Below are 20,040 nucleotides of genomic sequence, written 5' to 3'. Positions count from 1 at the left end.
TCATCTCTTACCATTTTTCCAAACTAAAAAGTCCCAAACGATGCAACCTTCCTTCGTAGGAGGGCTGCTCCATTCTTTTGACCATTTTGGTTGCCCCTTTCTGAAGCTTCTCCAACTCAACAATATCCTTTTTGAGGTGAGGTGACCAGAAGTGTGTGGGATGCGGGTGGTGCTGTGGGTTAAACCACTGAGCCTAGGGCTTGCTGATCAGAAGGTCGGCAGTTCGAATCCCTGCGACGGGGGGAGCTCCCGTTGCTCGGTCCCTGCTCCTGCCAACCTAGCAGTTTGAAAGCACGTCAAAGTGCAAGTAGATAACTAGGTACCACTCTGTGGGAAGGTAAACGGTGTTTCCATGCGCTGCTCTGGTTCACCAGAAGCGGCTTAGTCCTGCTGGCCACATGACCCGGAAGCTGTACGCCGGCTCCCTCGGCCAATAAAGCAAGATGAGTGCCTCAATCCCAGAGTCAGCCACGACTGGACCCAATGGTCAGGGGTCCCTTTACCTTTACTTTAACCAGAACTGTATAGAAGCAGCTCAAGGCAGCATACCCACTTCTGTCCCTTCCCTGTTTTGTCCTCGCAACAACCCTGTAAGTTAGGTTGAGAGAGCATGACAGGCCCAAGGTCGCCCAGTGAGTAGGGATTTAAACCTGGGTCTCCCAAGTCCTAGTCAAACCTCTCACCTCTATGCCACACAAAGGTCAGAATCATACCCTTGTCTCTACAAGTGGCGTGTGTAGCAAAAGGTTTATACCTACTCTCAAAAATATAAGTCATCGCATACAGGAATCCTCCTGGAATTTGCCATTTTGGTTTTAACCCTTTGGGCCCTCTTCTCTTGTCTTCTCCACACCTTTGACCTCACTCGCCTCTTCCCCCACTGCTACCAGCGCTGCCAATAATTTCAATGTAGGCATTCACCCAAATGCTACTGGAGACAGCAAGGGACCAAGCTCTCACTCCCCCAGCCCTTCCCTAGAAAATGCTCCCCACCAGGATTTGCAGCACATTTGCACCATGCACATTTGCACACTGCACCAACACCTGCTGTCCAGCTGCCTCACAGTTGCCTTTGCCTCCCCTCACTGTTTCCAGGGCTTGTCTCCTCCGAGCTGCTCAGCATCTGCTCCTCATCTCCATGCAAGAATGGAGGCACCTGTAAAGACTTGGAAGATGGCTACAGGTGCCTCTGTCCCCAGAGCCTCTCAGCCTATGTGGGAAAAGACTGCGAGTACCTCTATGACGTGTGCGCCGGGCACCCCTGCCTACCTGAGTGGATCTGCCACGGGACTCCTGGACTCCTAAACTACACCTGCCATTGTCAGCCCAGCTTGGCAGGTCTCTCCTGCAGCAGCGAAGGCGAGGTGTGCAAGAGCAGCCCCTGCCTGCAGCCTCACTTGCAGTGTGTGGAGCTGCCTGGTGGGTATGGCTGCCAGTGCCCGAGCGGGGGCAGCTGCCAGGCTGGGCCTTCCCTTTGCTCCAGCCAGCCCTGCCGCAACAACGGCACCTGCGTGGAGAGTGCTGGGGAGTACAGCTGCCGGTGCCAAGCTGGCTACAGCGGTGCCCACTGCGAGGAGGACGTGGGCGAGTGTGCCTCTAGCCCGTGCCAGAATGGGGCCATCTGCCTGGACAGGGCTAACGAGTACAGTTGTTTCTGTGTGCCTGGCTTCCAGGGCTACCGCTGCGAAATAGACATCAACGAGTGTGCCTCCCGGCCTTGCCAACACAACAGCACCTGCCTCAACCTGATGGACCACTATGCTTGCCAGTGCCTGCCTGGCTACACAGGTACTACTTGCAGGTTGGGGGCTGTGTTCCTTTGGGGCAACTGTAGGGGAAGGGGCACATGCCAAATGCAAAAGTGAGTGGGGCAACAGTAGCGCATTTTACCTTTGTGCAGGAGGATGCAACTCAAAGAGGCAGTGGAACATGGCCAGGGAGGCTTATGGCCTTGGGAGAGTCCCAGGGGCCAGGCAGGGAAGCTTGGAGGGCCACATTCACTCCCCCTTGCCTGAGGTTCCCCCAGCGCACTAAGGGCACTTCATGGGTCACCAGCATCTTCCCACAGGAACACAAGTGAGAACATCTTGCTGTCTATCTACTTAACTTATTTAACTCACCATGGGACCTTTGGGTAATTAACAGCCACAGCTTAGTTATACATGGATGGTGGTTCTGGGATGATGGAACAGAGAGCAGAATGACTTGTCGTAGGGGGCATATGTGATCAGAAATGTCTTCGGTCCCAGGTAGCCAATGTGGTGACTCCTGGAGGGTAGGTGTTGTTGCTGAACTACAATTCCTATCATCCCATGCTGTCTGCTGGAGCTGATGGGAGTTGTATCACACAGCACCCAGGGGCCCCCAAGTTGGCCATCCATCCTTGTTGTGAATACTCAGGCCAGCCAATATCTTAAGGATGGGCAGTTCCAGGGGCTCTTGAATTCCTTTCTACAGCTCAGATTGTTCTGTGACACCAAACCATCTCAATGCGCCCTGATTCACTCCCCACTTGCCAGCTTTGTGCTGAAGCAGCTCCCACAAGGGCCTTTTCTCAGTGTCTGCACCCCCACCTCTGTTATCAGGGTGGAATCCAGTCCCGAGTGCCCCCGCCTGTACCTGGTACCAGCCAGCACGCAGACGCTCTTTCTGACCTTGTTCTTCCTTGCGGAATAAACAGCAGGGGCCTTACAGGAGTTACATTGCTGTGAAGGAATGTCAGGGTGACTGGCTGAAGATAGTGGGATGGGACAGGGTGGGAGGGCAGAGGGGGGGGCTGTAGCAGCATCAGATTGCCTTTCTGCTGGTTCTCAGTCACACACCCCCTGCCCCCAGTGGTGTGGGAGGCAAGCGCTTTCTTGGCAGTGAAAGCCTCTACTCAAGGAGAACGACGGGAGGAATCTGAGAAAATTGAGGGGGGGGGGAGAGAGAATGAAATGCCATCCATCTTGATTTCATTCCCTTTAAGTAGATTCCTGGTTTCCACCTTTTCTTTCTCTGCACCCTCCCACCCTGACTCAGGATGGGTAAGTAGCATTTTGAGAACAAAAATGGGTAAGGATGCCTGGAAGGTACAGAAGCAAACGTGGCAAATGCTTTAAAAAACAAAGGACACCTGCCCACCCCATAGCCACTTTGAATCATCAGAATCAAAGCCAGTGTAGTGTAGTGGTTAGAGCAGGGGGTTCTCAGAGGGTGTGGCAGGAGAGGGTGGCAAGTACGGGAGGAGGAACCAAAGACAATCAAAGAAGCATTTAAATATTTCTGTATTTGTAGTTTCTCTATCTATCTATATCATCTAATTTGCAGAATATAGATAGATATCTTTTCCAAAAAGATATTGCAGTATAACCTAAATCACATGGTTGTTGTGGGGATTAGATGAGGAGAGGGGCAACCATGTACCCCCCCTTGAACTCCTTTGGAGAAAAAGGTGGGGTATTAATGCAACAGACAGACAGACAGACAGACAGACAGACAAAAAAGGCAGCCCACAAAAAAGAAGCAACAAAGTTTTCACCAGCCTGGTGCCCCTTTGCCAGATTGGCTATATTAGTTTGGGGCTGGCAAAAGTACAGCCCTTCTGGCTGGAGCTGATGTGAGCTGTAATAATAATAATAATAATAATAATAATAATAATAATAATAATAATAATAATAATATATTATTTGTACCCCGCCCATCTGGCTGGGTCTCCCCAGCCACTCTGGGTGGCTTCCAACAAAGATTAAAAATACATTAAAATGTCACACATTAAAAGCTTCCCTAAACAGGGCTGCCTTCAGATGTCTTCTAAAAGTTGTTTATTTCCTTCACATCTGAATGGAGGGCGTTCCACAGGGCAGGCGCCACTACTGAGAAGGCCCTCTGCCTGGTTCCCTGTAACTTGGCTTCTTGCAGGGAGGGAACCGCCAGAAGGCCCTTGGAGCTGGACCTCAGTGTCCCGGTAGAATGATGGGGGTGGAGACGCTCCTTCAGCTATACTGGACTGAGGCTGTTTAGGGCTTTAAAGGTCAGCACCAACACTTAGAATTGTGCTCAGAAACGTACTGGGAGCCAGTGTAGTCCAAAGAACCTGGAGGGCACCAAGCTGGGGAAACTGGCCTTCCATCCGAAGATGCTGGGCTGTATCTTTCATCAAGCCTGCAGGGGAGGGGTGGGAAGTATTGGGCAAGAATGGTTCTCAATGCCCTTTTGTTGTCCAAGCTTGGTGCAGCAGGAGGACACTGAGCTATTTTTAAAGCGGATGTTATCCCTATGTTTCAAATACCTGAATGGCCTTTGCAAAGACGAAGGCAAGGACTTGTGGTGGGGCCCCAGAAGGAAGGTCTGTGGTGGAACTTCAGCTAGCGGAGGGTTGATTGTGCTTGACTATTAGGAGGAACAAGTGGAACCAATTTACATGGGACAGGGGGTTTCAGGCTGAGTCTGGACGGACATTTGTTAGGGATTATCCAGCACTGGATTTATTCAACTCTTGATTCTATGGCCAAACTTTGCATCTGTCATAGGAGTGGAAAGTGTGTGTGGATGTGAGAGGGGGTGGGGGTGGGGGTCATCCTAAGCCTGGAACTTAGGGGGAGGAGAGGGCATTGTTCCCTTGATGCTGCTCCTTGACCATTGTGTAGTTAGACTTGCAACATGATGATTAAAAATACTTACATATCTGACATCTCAAACGAGGCAATTGCTGCTTGGATGGGAGGCAAACAGCATTTTGAAACAAATGTATCCAAAAATATTCAGACCCACAAACTTAAATTTGGCTAAAACGTAGCGTGATCTGGCAATGGCAAGAGAAGGTGTTCTGTTATAGGGCCACCTCCTCCCTGGTGACTGAAGCATGCTGTGTGTTGACACCTGGCCATAGCCTTGTCCGATATCCATATGCCACCCAGTCACACTTCGCATGCCCCCACAACAAACATGGGGTTGTGGCCACGGACATTTAGCCGGCATGGGCTTGAGCATTCTTTGGCAAGATGGGATGCAAGGAAGTTTGCTGAATGTTCGACAGCTCTTGATCCACCAGATTAGGGGGCCTGCACATTCCTTGTGGATTAAGCGTAGCCACGACTGCTGTGAAGCAGAACTCTGCCAGAAACTAGGATTAGGTGGACTGGCAGGTGCCAGCGCAGAGATGTATGCTCAGGCCTGATGCTAAACCACAGCAGCTCTTGATGCCAGAGACAGGGCAGCCTACATCAGAACCCCTCTTATATTTTGTGGGCCTTCCCCCAAGCCTGCAAATAGCTGTTTCTGTGCAGCTCCTTAGCGGCCCACTGCTTAGGCTCACTAGGTCTGCAGAAGCATCTAAATGGTTGCTGCCTTGCAATGGGTAACCAAAAACCTCAGGAAGTGTTTCTAGAAAGAACAGGGGCCTATTTACCCACCTGAATCACCCTCCTGAGTCCCAGTATTGGCTGCGACACTTGTTCAGTCATGGTGGAGATTAGAAACTGTGTTGGTGTATGTTATTGTATCATCAACAACAACAACAACATCATCATCATCATCGTCTCCTGCCTTTTCCCTGAGATTGGGACTCAAGGCATCTTACAGATAAAATAGAAGCAGCTAAAAATTTAAAAAGAAAAGCAATAATGAAGAAGCAATTAAACACAGACACTCAAGCACGCACATTCACATATATTGCGTTGGGCAGTTTTGTCTTTCATACACTGCTTTAATATTCTTAATGACTGGTTAGACAAAAGCACTGTTTTTAAAGAAATAGTAACAAAAAGCATTGGTTTATAAGATTTTTATTCTGCTTTCTCAGTAAAATGTGGCAGATTGCAAAGTGGCAAACATAAATACTAAACAACATTCAGTGAGCAATACCAGAAGAACTCACTGTTTAAAAACCCAAAAACTTAAAAATAGCCAGCATATGAAAAGAGCCGGCTTAGAACCCACATAAAACCACAACATAAGCAAACAGATGTTGCACCAGAGTCTCTGCAGACCAATTAAAACATTTCCATAAAACAGCCGAGACTTAGGGCTCATCCACAATTCCACTTGTTCTGCCGCTTTGCCATGGGAAAACCCAGTGTTTACCTCTGAATCGCAACAAATATCAATCAAGTTTTCTCCACATTGATGTTTGCTCTGATTTAGTGCTAAAGAGAAGGTTTTCCAGGGGAAAGCAGAGAGGCAAGGACGGAGCCTACAAAGGACAGGACAAGCAGAAAACTGCTCAGACACATGCTTCCTAGACAACATGTGGAAAATGTGGAAGTGTGGACAAGCCCTTAGTGTGCTTTCAAGGCCATCTTAAAGTTTGGCTAGGGTGCACCTTGCCTCATTATTGAGTTGGGGGTTCAGAGGGAAAATACGACATAGTCAGGCCTTGAAACAAAACCTCACTTTATTGCAACATCACTAGACTGGGGGGAAAGTTCCACTCAGCAGCTACAACTGGGAGAAAACTACAGGATCCCAATCAGACCCCAAAGCACCCCCTTAACTCCTACACAACTCCCATCTCAGTTGGAGTTTATGGGGGGCACCCTCACTTCTGGATGGACATCCCTCCTGGCAGCAGAGAGGTCCATGCTGGGGTTTCCAGTGCACTCAGACTGAGAGGATCAGTGGAGGCACCACCCACACATAGCATGTAGGTGTGTCTCCCTGGATTTCACCCCTGCAACAACTTGAGCCGGTCAAATCCTCTCTTGGGCTCAGTTTCCCACCTTTGAAGTTGGAGGTAATGGCACAGTGCTGAACTGGCTTGGCCATTGAAGGGGCATTAGAACTTTGCTCTGGAGGAAGGGTCCTAGTTCAGTGGTGTCAGATGCTGGTGTGGTTGCTCGAGAGTAAACAGGCAAGACTCCGACCTGTCTTTTCCAGGCTTTATTCTTGGTGCAAACTATTTACAGTGAAGAGCGTTGTATGTTCATGTCTGGCTCAATCACTAGCAGAATCTGGGAGTGGTTGGTCTTTGTACCTCCCCCAGCATAAAAGTCGCGTCTCCCCCAGCCTTTTCCGCCCCTCCCTGCGCCAAAGCCTACTGCGCAGAATGGGCACTGGCAAGGGCGTACTTCCCACCTCTCCAGTTCACTCAGGCTCGGTGTTGAGGCTCTCCCTAGCATCCCCTGGTCCCTGTACCTCTTCTCTACTGGAGGTGGGGCTTTCCTCCTCCCCGGAAGAGGAACTGCTTCGCAAGATTTTCGGAGGCTCCCTATAACACAACTGCCCTTCCATCTCTCACCTCTGAGCTGATGGCAGTTCCCTGACAAGTGGCCTAGCACCTGCCGCCAGATTCAACCCTGACCTCTCCTGTGGGGTGGGGTGGGAAAGGTCTTCTGCCTGAGACTCTGCAGAGAGTCACTGCCAGTCAGAGTAAACAATACTGATCTAGATGAGGCAATAGTCTCACCCAGCATAAAGGCAGCTTCTTATGTTCCTCAGACTTGTTGGGCCTCTGTTCTAATGTAAAGTGAACAAGGAAGTACAAGTTCCAAAGCACTGAAAAATTTAAATGTGAGGCATGTAAATATTCCTGTTAATTCACCATTCTTTCTTCTGTTCTTCCAACCAAGGTGTGAACTGTGAAGTGGAGGTTGATGAATGTGAGTCGGGCCCTTGCTGGAACGGCGGCACCTGCAGTGACCATGTTGGGTTTTTCACCTGCTCGTGTACACCTGGGTATGAGGGAGCACAGTGTGAGGTGGACGTCAATGAGTGCCAGAACCACCCGTGTCTCAATGGGGGAAGGTGCCTCGACCTCATCAACAGGTGAGTGGCTCTGGCTTCACCCAGCAGGATTTGATATGGCTCCCGTTATCTCCCAACCCTGCCCCCCCAGCTTATCTACAGTGTATACCATGGTTTCCACAGATGCATTTGTGGCTAAACTGCATTTGCAGAAAAGAAACTGTCTAAACTCAAGAGTACAGTATAATAGTAATTCTTAGTATTGCCACTGCAACACTAACAAATCTACAATTCATTTAAAATATAGCAGAAGAAAGTTAACTGAGTGTAAAGCTTACCGTTAGATCACCTGATGACACTCAAAAGTTGCCCCCAGAGCTGAAGGTATTATTCTGGGATGTTGTCAATTGGGAAATAAAAATTGCTCCATGACAGAGCACCTGCTTTCCGTGTAAAAGGTCCCAAGTTTAACCCATGAAATTTCCAGGTAGGTTTGGGAAAGACTTCTGTCAGAAGCGCCAAACAGCTGCTTCTTGTCATTGCTGAGCTAGAAGGTAACCAGTGGTCTGACTCAATAGAATTATAGAATGGTAGCGCTGGAGGGGACCCCAAGGGTCATGTAGTCCAGCCCCCCGCAATATAAGTAAAATGCAGTGCAAGGCAATATTTAGCACCCCCTTTTTATACCTAGACTCAAAAGCCCAGAAACGTGTCACTGCTCATCTGCCATCACCTCCACCACGAAGGTTCCTGCAGCAGGAGGGTGGGGCATGGAAGGCAGCATCTAACACCCCCTGAGGGCAAATGCCATCTCTGTCTCCCCCAAAGTTCTTATTTTTATTTTCAAGAGATCTAGATTGTCATCTGGTTTGTGCACAGACTGAATTACTTGCCTTACCTGCTTTTGATGCAGATGATGCTGGAGTGGGGACCATTTTTATTCTCACATAACACATCAGAAGAACTTTCTCAAACAGTAGACATATATGAGGAACCCCTTAACATAAATGAATTCCAGTCTTCAGGGGGAGAATGACATAGTTTACCACCTCCAGCAGAACAGGGAGGCTTAGGGAGACCCTGAGGTTTGCACGCGTGTGGCGCTGTGGGTTAAACCACAGAGCCTAGGACTTGCCGATCAGAAGGTCGGCGGTTTGAATCCCCGCAACGGGGTGAGTTCCCGTTGCTCAGTCCCTACTCCTGCCAGCCTTGCAGTTCGAAAGCACCTCAGAGTGCAAGTAGATAAATTGGCGGGAAGGTAAACGGCATTTCCGTGCGCTGCTCTGGTTCGCCAGAAGCGGCTTAGTCATGCTGGCCACATGACCCAGAAGCTGTACGCCGGCTCCCTCGGCCAGTAAAGTGAGATGAGCGCCGCAACCCCAGAGTTGTCCGCGACTGGACCTAATGGTCAGGGGTCCCTTTACCTTTACCTTTAAGGTTTGCAGTAGTACAAAGGTGATGGAAATCACTCTGAATGGGGGCTGAGCTTGTTCGAGGTCTGTGGAATATTGAATGATTCTCTGTGGGGTGGGGGTGGGGGAGAGAGAAGGGGAAGCTGGGTAGGAGGAGGCTGGGAGGGAATGCATGGACTCCTCAACAGCAACTGTCTATGCTGTAATATTTTGTTTCAGGTAAGGATGGAGGGAAATTCAATTCAGTTCTCATTTATAGGTGAAACTCCCTAATTCACACTTTCCGATACAATTTGCAAACTGAAGTTCACAGTAATGTGAGCAAGAATGCTTATGCTTTGGAAAAGTGTGCCTATCAATGCATATATTACTGAAAATAGTTTTCAAAAATAAGTGTTATTAAGGGGAACTGCTTTGCAAAAATGCATGTTCTGGGCAAAATTCTATTCAAAAATATGTACAGTAGGAGAAATCTGAACCAAATGCTAATGAAATTTCATGAAGACCTTTTTAAAAAATACAGCAAATAAATAAATCTCAAACTGATGTGGAGATGTGGACAACTGAATTTCAGGCTGGAAAATTAAGAAATGGAGAGAAACAAAAATGGGCAGGAGCACCCCTCCCTCCTTGCAAGACCCACTTTATTTGGAATGACCACCACAACTATTTACTCTTGAGTTCTCAAGAACTGAAATGTAGAGTTGCATGATGTAGAAGACATAAGAACCTAAAAAGACCCTGCTGGGTCAGGCCAGTGGCCCATCTAGTCCAACATCCTGTTCACAGTGGCCATCCAGATGTTGCAATGGGAAACCTGCAAGCAGGATCTGAGCACAAGAGCAACACTCTCCCCTCGTGTGGTTTCCAGCCACTGGTATTCACAAGCATTGCTGTCTTCGTTGTGGAGGCAAAGCAGACTCATTGTGGCCACTGATAGCCCTCTCTTCCATGAATTTGTCCATCCAAGTGGGTGGCTATCCCTGCCTCTTGTGGCAGGGAGTTCCATAGTTCAGCTGCATGAATACATACTTTCTTTCATCTGTCCAGAATCTTCCAACAATTCCCGAAAAGGGTCTTTCTCCATGGGTGGTGGCCAAGGCTCCCTAACCATGAATCATGGCTCTGTGCTGTTGTTCTTCCTCAGCTACCAGTGTGACTGCCTCAACACGGGCTTTGAAGGGCATCATTGTGAACTGGATATCTTGGAATGTGCCTCCCAGCCTTGCCAGAATGGCGGTACCTGCCTGGAAGGGGTTGGATGCTACAGCTGTGTTTGCTGGCCAGGTGGGTGAAGTCTTTGTGTTGTTCTCCTATAGTCCAAAAGCTGTTTCCAAAAGTGAAGTCAACATGTCCCTGTGACTTTCAGCCCAGCAGTAAACTCATCCCCAAATGCTGTGAAAATCTGGCAGTGACCCTCCAGGCTCTACTAAATTTGCAAAAGCTTTCCCAGGCTCTGTTGCATTTATTCATTATCCTAATCTTGTCCCAGAAGTCAGCTTGAAACCATCACACAAGAAACTTGCAGGGCTCTGGGTCCTTTTCTCCTTTTCTCTGTTCTGCCCAGACACTGAGGTCCAGCTCCAAGGGCCTTCTGGCGGTTCCCTCACTGCGAGAAGCCAAGTTACAGGGAACCAGGCAGAGGGCCTTCTCGGTAGTGGCACCTGCCGTGTGGAACGCCCTCCCACCAGATGTCAAAGCGAACAACAACTACCAAACTTTTAGAAGATATCTGAAGGCAGCCCTGTTTAGGGAAGCTTTTAATGTTTAATAGGTTATTGTATTTTAGTGTTCTTTTGGAAGCCGCCCAGAGTGGCTGGGGAAACCCAGCCAGATCAGCAGAGTATAAATTATAAATTATTATTATTACTTTCATAAAAGATTTTATTAAGACCTTTCATAGTACATTACAATACAAAGCAAACTTATTTAAACAAAAACAAAACAGAGAAAGAAGAAAAAAAGAAATACGAAGTCCTCTTTCACATGTAAATCTTAACTTGTCCCACACAGAGAGAGCTGAACCCTCCCAGCTCTCACCTGGGATATTCCCTTGCTTCTCCCATCCTTCCACCCTGGGAGATCTTCACCTCCCTACCTCTCACGCAGGGTCAACTGTCCATCACCTTCATCTGCATGTTAATCCCTCCTTAACCCTGAGTAGAGGACAACACAAAACATTACAAAATCAAAGCAGAGCGAAACCAAAACCAAAACAGAAAAAGGAAAAGGAAACAGAACAAAAAGATAAGGCTATTAAAGGAAATAAAGGGGGGGTGTGGTGTTTTTTTTTATAAAAAAAGAAATAAGTAAAAAGGACTTCCTATTATCCCTCTGTCAATTATATATACAAGAGTTCTTCAAAACAGCTGAATGCTCAATCCAGCTCATCCTCCCTCTGTTTTCCAGTCTTCTGACCAGGCATCTCTGGTTTATTAATTTTTCTTTTGAGGCAAGGAGTCCAAAAGAGGTTCTCTAATTATTATTATTATGGATAAAAGTCAACAATAGTCTTCCTCCAATCCAACATCACAGCTTTACCTGCAATATTAAGAAACATTCAGTCCTTGTCCTTATTCCCTCAAGAGTTTATTTACTGTTGTTATGTATTAAGACAATGATCCATAATTATTTACTTATTGTAAAGTCATTAATTGACACCCAAATCCATATCTTCCAAATGCATTTCCTGTTGGCCATGGTTTTCCATTCTTATATTAAAAAAACCAAACAAACCACACAGCATGGTTTCCATTTCCTCATTTGCCATTCTTTTCCCAAAAGTGTTGCAAGAGGCTTAATAGCTTTTTCTGCTAAATTCAATCCAAACTGAATGTAGAATCCTTTTTTTCTCAACTGCCAGCTCAGGATATTTCTTAGTTTCTCCATCCCTGGATACCTTCCCCTCCTCCAGCATTTAGCTTCAGGCATCTGTATAGAGGTCCTCTCAGTTTCATCATCTATTGCCTCTTAACTTTACCATTCCATTTTCCTCTTCTGGCAATTCTCCATCAGTATTTCCCCCTGCCCCCAAGTACTCTGTAACTTATCCGGTCTCAGCTTTGTCCAGTGCATTTTTGTTAATCATTTTACACATCTCTGCTCTAATTTCTTCCAATTGTTCATCAAATAATTTCTGTACAACAGTGATAGTCAATGGGGTATTTTTCAGCACTTTCACCATCCTGGGTACTCTCTCAGAAATCTACACCCTTCTTGTTTATCTGAGATTGCATGCCTCAAATTCCCACAGCAGGCAACCGTGTAGTTTCACATTATAAACAGCACATTCACCAGTGAGATGAATTAGGAATAGAGCACAATGAGATAAAAATTTCTCAGAGTTGGAGAATCTCTTAGCTGTTTGAAAAACTTCATTCAGTATGTATCTTAAGAGCACGCTTCTTACTTTATTCGTTTTTAGCCCCTTAATGATGTCTCCTCGTAAGCCAACCGCTGGGTCGTATTTCAAATGAACATTTTAACTGACAGTGAGATAGTCTTAGTAGTAATTTATAGGAGTTTCAAAAATAATGGAAGAAAATAGGTTTTGCTGGTCATTGCCCTAAAGACTGACCTCTAGGGCTATTATGTGGTATTTGGGCAAAGTTATGGTTCTTCCACTCCTTGGTCACTCATCCTGTCTGTGTTCCTCGAAGGTTTATTGGTTCCATGGTGGGGAGTTACCCTTCCAGAGCGTTTGGAAGTTAATCCCTGTTATCTCTGTTCATTGGAGATAATACAATAGACAGTAGCTGTTGTTAATCACCACAATTATCTCAACAAGGGTGACTGACCTTCCATGCTGCCTTCCCAGAAGTCTGGCTCTGGGCCCTGAATAGTGATTTGGGAGCGGGAGAGTGAGATTTGGTTTTGTTTGCATTACTGCAGACCTATTTAATGCTCAGGTCTCAATACAATATTTGAAATGAAATACAGCTTTGAAATTTGTGCTTCTCCAAAATTCATGATGTGGTTCTTCAATGCCTGCCTCCAAAACAGTATGTATTGGGGGGGAAAGTGTGGATAAAATATTAGTGAAAATTAATATATGCATTGTAATAGGGAATAGGGGACAGTTAAAACAATTTTAAATAGTTGTAGTTTTTTAAGTTGAAAACTTATGTAACAATATGGTGAAGATGGCTAAAATGAGAAGCCAGGAGAAACCAAAGTAGGCAGGTCGTTCCATTCCTGGTTCTGATTGCCAGCATATCTTCTACGCAGCAGAAGTCCTTCTATAATGCAGGCAGGGACGGGTGTTGTGCCGGTTCATGCTGTGTGACTCCATGAATCTGTGTTCAGTGATGTATGAGCACAACACTTTGTTTTGTCTCCAACTAACTTTTGATCAAAGTAGACCCATTAAGACAAATGGGCCTACTCTTTGCAATGGGTCTACTCTGAGTAGGACTAGTATTGGCTACACCCCACCGACCTGCTCAAATCTTTCTCAGGAATCTACAGAGAATGTAGTTCTGAGCTGGGAAGCTCTGGATGAGAGCGAGAGAGAGAGAATGAATTCTTCACATACACATGAAATTACAATTCCAGAATTCTTTGAGGGAGGGCATAATGGAAGAACGGGTGATGGTGATAAGCACATAACCAGGGGACTGGAATGAAAGGTTCCCTAGTTTGGGAAGTCTCCACTCACTATAAGCTGACTGTGGACACCTCCAAATTCAGTCTGTGCCCCACCACAACCCAGAGGCATACCTAGGCCCCCTTGCACCCTTGCCAAGGAGCTGTATTGGTGCCTCCAAAGCCAGAAGAGACCATGAACCAGAAACTCATTTTTTTTGCTTTTTTTAAAATAAAAAAAATATTTTTATTAAATATTTCTTGGTTTACAAAAATATGTACATTGTCTCTTTTTTCAAGTTGTGTTTTCTACAGATCAGTTTCATTAATGCAGTATTATGTTGCAGACATTAATGTTGCATGCAGTATTAGGCTAGGAGGAAATGAGGGAGAAAGTGGGAGAGCGGGGAATGGTGAGTGGGGTCGGGTGGCAACAGTGGCGTAGCATGGGGGTGCAGGGGGGGCCGGCTGCACTGGGTGCAACATCTGGGGGTTAGGGTTAGGGGGCGCAAATCCATGGGTTAGGGGGCGCAAATTACTTGCCTTGCCCCAGGTGCTGATAACCCACGCTACGCCCCTGGGTGGCAATGCTTCTATTCTACTTAGTGTATGTGTGGGGTTTTGTGTCAGCGTCATTTGTGTGGATTTTCGCTTGTTGTATTTCCTTGGTGGTAAGAGAGGTTGAGGGTTGGCCTAGGGAGTGGTTGGTTGTCTTTGGTTGGCTGTAGTGAGATTTGGTTTTGTGTGTGTGTGTGTGTTTGGATCAGGTTAGCCAGACTGATTTGTATGCCGTCGGTGGATACTTGTCGTTGTCTTGTTGGGCTGGGTATGTGATAAAGAGGAACCATGCAGGGGTGAAGGCGTCTTCTTCTATTTGTCCCCCATGCTCTGGTCCATGGGGTCACGAAGAGTCGGACACGACTAAACGACTAAACAACAACAAGTTTCAGTTTATTGGTTAGTTTTTCTCATGTTGTTGTTGTTTAGTCGTTTAGTCGTGTCCGACTCTTCGTGACCCCATGGACCAGAGCACACCAGGCACTCCAGTCCTCCACAGCCTCCCGCAGTTTGCTCAAACTCATGCTGGTAGCTTCGAGAACACTGTCCCACCATCTCGTCCTCTGTCGTCCCCTTCTCCTTGTGCCCTCCATCTTTCCCAGTATCAGGGTCTTTTCCAGGGAGTCTTCTCTTCTCATGAGGTGGCCAAAGTCTTGGAGCCTCAGCTTCACGATCTGTCCTTCCAGTGAGCACTCAGGGCTGATTTCCTCAAGAATGGATAGGTTTGATCTTCTTGCAGTCCATGGGACTCTCAAGAGTCTCCTCCAGCACCATAATTCAAAAGCATCCATTCTTTGGCGATCAGCCTTCTTTATGGTCCAGCTCTCACTTCCATACATCACTCCTGGGAAAACCATAGCTTGAACTATACGGACCTTTGTTGGCAAGATGATGTCTCTGCTTTTTAAGATGCTGTCTAGTTTTTCTCATAAGGCTGTTTAAAAATTTTGCTTTTGTCACTTTTCGCTTTATGTCAGTAACCATCTGTGGCCATCAGGGTTGGGTCTGTTCTGTTCTGCCTCCCCCCCCCATTTCTGTTGGTCCACCTGCCTGCCTGCCTATCTACCTCCTCCACTCACTGTTTTCTCTTCTTTCTCCTTCTTCCTTCCTTCTTCCTCTGCTTCATCTCTCACTTGCTCTCTCCATCTTTCTTTCCTCCAGCCCCACAGGGTGTTCTGCTTACACTACTAAGATGACTGCCAGCCAACTGGGGAGAGGGCCCCTCAGGCCACTGTGGTGGCCCAAACCAGTGCCCAGATTACTCTGCTGAGTAAGGAGCTCAGAGGAGCCTATGCACTCACTTGGCTGCACAGAACAGCAGAGGAGTGGCCAGGGAGTACACGGGCAGGCAGGCGGGCTCCTAGCCCAAGCCAGAGTGAAGAGGCATGGTTTCTGCGCCCCCTGGGGCCTGGACCCTTGGCTGGGGCCAATCCACCCAACCCCTAGGTATGCCCCTGCCACCACCATTGAGCAAAGCACCCCTGGGAATAACTTGCTAGAGAAGGAAGACGTCTTGTTGGCATCTCTTTAGGTGGACAGAATGACCCTGAGCATGGAGTGTTTGGGCTAAAGCAGGGGTCGGCAACCGAAGGCCCATGGGCCACAAGCGGCCCACGGGGGTTGTTTAACTGGCCCACGAGCTGCCCCCGAAATGAGCTAACTGCTCGGCGAGTCCCCACGTGCTGCGCTAAACCGGCACGGTGCAGGGACTCGCTTCCGTGGTGCCAGAAATTGCATCTGCGCAGGCGTCGGAAATCACAGGTGCGCGCGCGATCCAGCACATGGAGGGATCTCCGCTGGAGTGAACTGGCCCAGGTGAGGTAAACCTTGCCAACCCCTGAGTTAGGGGGTTCCTAGAGTAACCCCTGGAGTAACCCCTGAGTTAGGGGGTTCCATTGCTTTGTGACAAATGAGGCACATGTCAGCTCACCTGGCCTCCCGCCCCCTTTGCTTTCTTGTCCCCAGGATACGTAGGGGAACACTGTGAAGTTGATGTAGACGAATGTGCCGCCGTGCCCTGCCTCAATGGGGGCCAGTGCTTTGAACGGTCCAATCAGAGCTACTACGGAGATCACATAGACTTCCCCCTGCACTTCACCTACCAGGAAGCCGCTGGATTCATTTGCAGGTGCCAGCCAGGCTTTGATGGTAAGTAATACGCTGCCAGGTGGAGCGCATGTTTCGTTCTGAATGCTCCAGAGGAGATGTTTGATCAAAGAGCTTTGCAAATTCTATGACCTGGGGCTCTGAGTGTGTGCATCATCTTGGCTTTACTTCTATTTTGTAGTTTTTTAAAGCTAAGTAATTCACAGTGCTACACCACAGCTGAAAATCAAGGGGAAGGAAAGATGCATTAATACACCCATGCAAAGCATCCAAAAATAGACAAGGCACAAACATATTAACGAAAAACACATCAAAAACAAAACCAAGAGATAATTAATTAGCCCCAAATAATGACAATTCCAGATTATGATGATTTGCTGTCTACTGATGACGTGTTTTTGCTGCTGTGGTTTTTCCATTTTATTGATTCCATTTTATAGGCTCTTACCATTTAAGTGCTTACTGTTGTAATGCTTTGTTATTTTTTCTGATTCTATGTTATTCTCTTAAAATTTTATAAGTCATTTGGAAACTCTTATGTGGCAAGTGACTAATAAATTGAAATAACAACAACGAAAAGGTGGATCTAAAAAATAGTTCACCCGTTGTATATTTGTCATTAGTGAAGCTTAACTGAATTATGTGTAGATTATTGAATCAGTGAGGAAATAGTTGAGACGTCTAACATAATTTCTTTTTGACATGTTTGAAGGAGAGACTTGTTTCTTCAACATTGATGAATGTACATCCCAACCATGTCAGAATGGAGGGAGCTGTGTGGATCTGGTGAACAGCTATCAGTGTCACTGCCTGCCAGGGTACTCAGGTAAGCAGGGCCAGTCCACAAGGTGAGGTGAACGCCATAGGAGCCAACTCCTTGGGGCTGTGGGGGCTGCAGACTACACAATAAAATATTTGAGGGGGCTGGCCCCCCAGGTTGTTGGGCATTACCATTAAAAAAGTGAGTGTGCACTGCATCATGTGATCAACTACAGTGGTACCTCGGGATGCGAACGGGATCCATTCCGGAGCCCCGTTCGCATCCTGAATAGAACGTAAGATGCGACGGCGCGTCTGCAAGTGCGCGGGTCGCGTTTTGCTGCTTACGTGCATGCACGTGACGTCATTTTGAGCATCTGCGCATGCACGAGCAGCGAAACCTGGAAGTAATGCGCTCCGTTACTTCCGGGTTGCCGCGGAGCGCAACCCGAAAGTGCTCAACCTGAAGCACATTCAACCCGAGGTACGACTGTCTGTGGGGCAGGGCTTACCTGGGCCCCCACAATATTTTATTCAAGTTGGCACCCCTGGTGACCACCTTGAGCAGCGGGAGTCCCTGCTGCCTCCACCGGCAGCGGAGAAGCAGTGGTGGTAGGCAAACTGGTTTCTGATGAGATCTTGCAAGAGCTCACTAAAATCTCATGAGACCTCATGGAGGTAAGCTTCAGCAGTGGCGGGGCAGTGGGGTCTGGTGGTGCCAGTGTCAGCGCAGGGTGGCATGTTCCCATTTCGCCTCACGCGGGTAAGGGTAAAAATGGGCATCTTATTATGATGGCATGTACACAGCAGCATAAGATCCTCAGTCATCACCTGCCTGGAATTTCCTGAGTTTCGGAGGGGTGTTTGTTATGTGCCCCTTTCACGTGGCACCTTTAAATTCCTGAGAAGGAAATCCTGCGCAGCGACCCATTTAATGAGCATTCAGCCTGGGAATCAAATCAAATACCTTTGTTGGCATCACAGTATAAAACATTTCAAGTCACTGGGATGATTGAAAGGACGGGGTGAAGCTATCGAGGGTAATAAGGTCACGCTGTGAGAATTTAGGCTGAATCTTAGCATTTGGGGAAGTGGGTTTGCTTCACAAGAAACATCCCTGGTTTACTGGGGTAACTGTGTCCCTGAAGGACCAGGTGTGCAGCCTGGGAGTCATTGTGGACTCACAGCTGTCCATGAATCTCTGCTAGGCTTTGCAGTTGAAATATTGTGGTTCCTCAAATACGGTACTAGAGATTGCTGTTCTTTAGCTTAAAAGTGGGAGGCCAGTGATCAGCTGCAGCCTCTCTTTCACTTTACTAAGATTTAGCTGTAAAGAGTCTTCATCAATCTTTGTACTGAACTAGCAACTCCTAAGCAACCTGCCCTCCTTTCACCCTCACTCTTCAGTTTCATGGAATTCTGCAGCTAGTTTTGCAGTTCCTTCTGTCCTGGGTCTTCTAACATGTTGTGAGTCTGCCATCTTGTGGGAGGAAGAGAAATCTGAAAGTCTGAAAGGAGTTGCTTGTTAGTTTCTCTAGGGCAGTAGCACCTCCTCCTGTTCCAGGCTTGCTTGGAGCTCAATCATTGCTCAGTCCAAGAATGTGCAAAGGAATTCTGAGAAAGATTCGGGAAACCCACCAGCCAGCAAGGTATCGGTGAATATTGTAGACCCTGTTTTGACACTACTAGGACACTCTGTAACTGACTACAGTGGTACCTCTAGATACGAACGGGATCTGTTCCGGAGCCCCGTCCGCATCTAGAAGCAAACGTAACTAGTGACGGCACGTCTGCACACACACGCGTCGCTTTTCGCCGCTTCTGCGCATGCGCGTGACGTCATTTTGAGCATCTGTGCATGCGCAAGCAGCGACACCCGGAAGTAACACACTCCGTTACTTCCGGGTTGCCGCAGAGCGCAACTCAAACGCGCTTAACTCGAAGCGTATTCAACCCGGGGTATGACTGTATCTGTAACTGACTAAAAGGTGGCTATCTATGAACACAGGAACTTCAGAGAGGGATTGCAGTCCTTAGACCATTGCAATGCATGAAGAGGTTTTATGATAACACTTGTGGACTGAAGCAGCACAATATTTTTTTTAATCACATGCAAGTGCTAATTGGCTTCCCAATGCCAGAATGTCGGTGTTATCAACTATTGGTTTGTGTGTTTGTGAACAGTCACTATTAATAAGGGAATGATTGCTGCCAGCATTTTTTCTGCATTCCCTTTCTTTCTAACCTCACTGTTTATTCCCCCACCCCCACAACTTGTACTGTATATATATGTGCCTGCCTCTCAGAATAATACTTCATGCATCTGATGAACTGTAGTCCACACACACTTGGGCCACATTGTCAGTATTTAAAGGCCACAATATTTTGTGTTGCCTTCAAAAGGGGTTTGGACAGATGGATGGATAAGGCCATGGGTAGGCAAACTAAGGCCCGGGGCTGGATCCGGCCCAACTGCATTCTGGATCCGACTCACGGATGGTCTGGGAATCGCCGCATGTATCGGTGTGGGGATTCTGATCATTCGGGCTGCACCATCCCCCCCACACACCATGACGGCGCCTCCTCCCTCCCTCCCCCTGGCTTCTCCCTGCCCTGCCTAGAGGAGGGAGGGGGCTGGGCTTTGTTGAGCTGCGGTTGGCTGAGCGCCATTTTGAGGAGCCCCTCTCCGGAGCCAGCCCTTTCGCGCCGCTCATCGTCCCTCCACCACCGCCAGCCCCTGCCGCTTGCAAGGCACAGGTAAGCAGCCACCGGGGCTCGTCCGGTGCTGTGGAGAAGGGAGGGGAGAGTCTGCCCCCCACAAGGTCTGAGGGACAGTGGACTGGCCTCCTGTGGAAAAAGTTTGCTGACCCCTGCATAAGGCTATCCATGCCTACTAGACCTGACAACTGCTTTAGTTTGATTCTGCTGCAGGCCCTTCTGACAGACTGCAGTGTCCTTT

The 20,040-nt window shown here is 47.7% G+C and overlaps 1 protein-coding gene across 1 annotated transcript in view; it reads left to right on the top strand.

The window, feature by feature from the left end:
• Positions 1-20,040, top strand: part of CRB2 (crumbs cell polarity complex component 2) — a 62,522-nt gene that overhangs the window by 15,342 nt on the left and 27,140 nt on the right. Inside the window, exons 2-6 of the mRNA XM_053373459.1 lie at positions 1,096-1,788; positions 7,548-7,743; positions 10,222-10,361; positions 16,182-16,364; positions 17,035-17,148. Of these exons, the coding sequence (XP_053229434.1) occupies positions 1,096-1,788; positions 7,548-7,743; positions 10,222-10,361; positions 16,182-16,364; positions 17,035-17,148 (1,326 nt within the window). The remainder of the gene's footprint in view (positions 1-1,095; positions 1,789-7,547; positions 7,744-10,221; positions 10,362-16,181; positions 16,365-17,034; positions 17,149-20,040) is intronic.

This window comes from Podarcis raffonei, chromosome Z, assembly GCF_027172205.1.
Source record: "Podarcis raffonei isolate rPodRaf1 chromosome Z, rPodRaf1.pri, whole genome shotgun sequence".
Taxonomy (NCBI): domain Eukaryota; kingdom Metazoa; phylum Chordata; class Lepidosauria; order Squamata; family Lacertidae; genus Podarcis; species Podarcis raffonei.
Note: the sequence above shows the minus strand (reverse complement) of the source record. Positions and strands in the feature narration are given on the sequence as shown.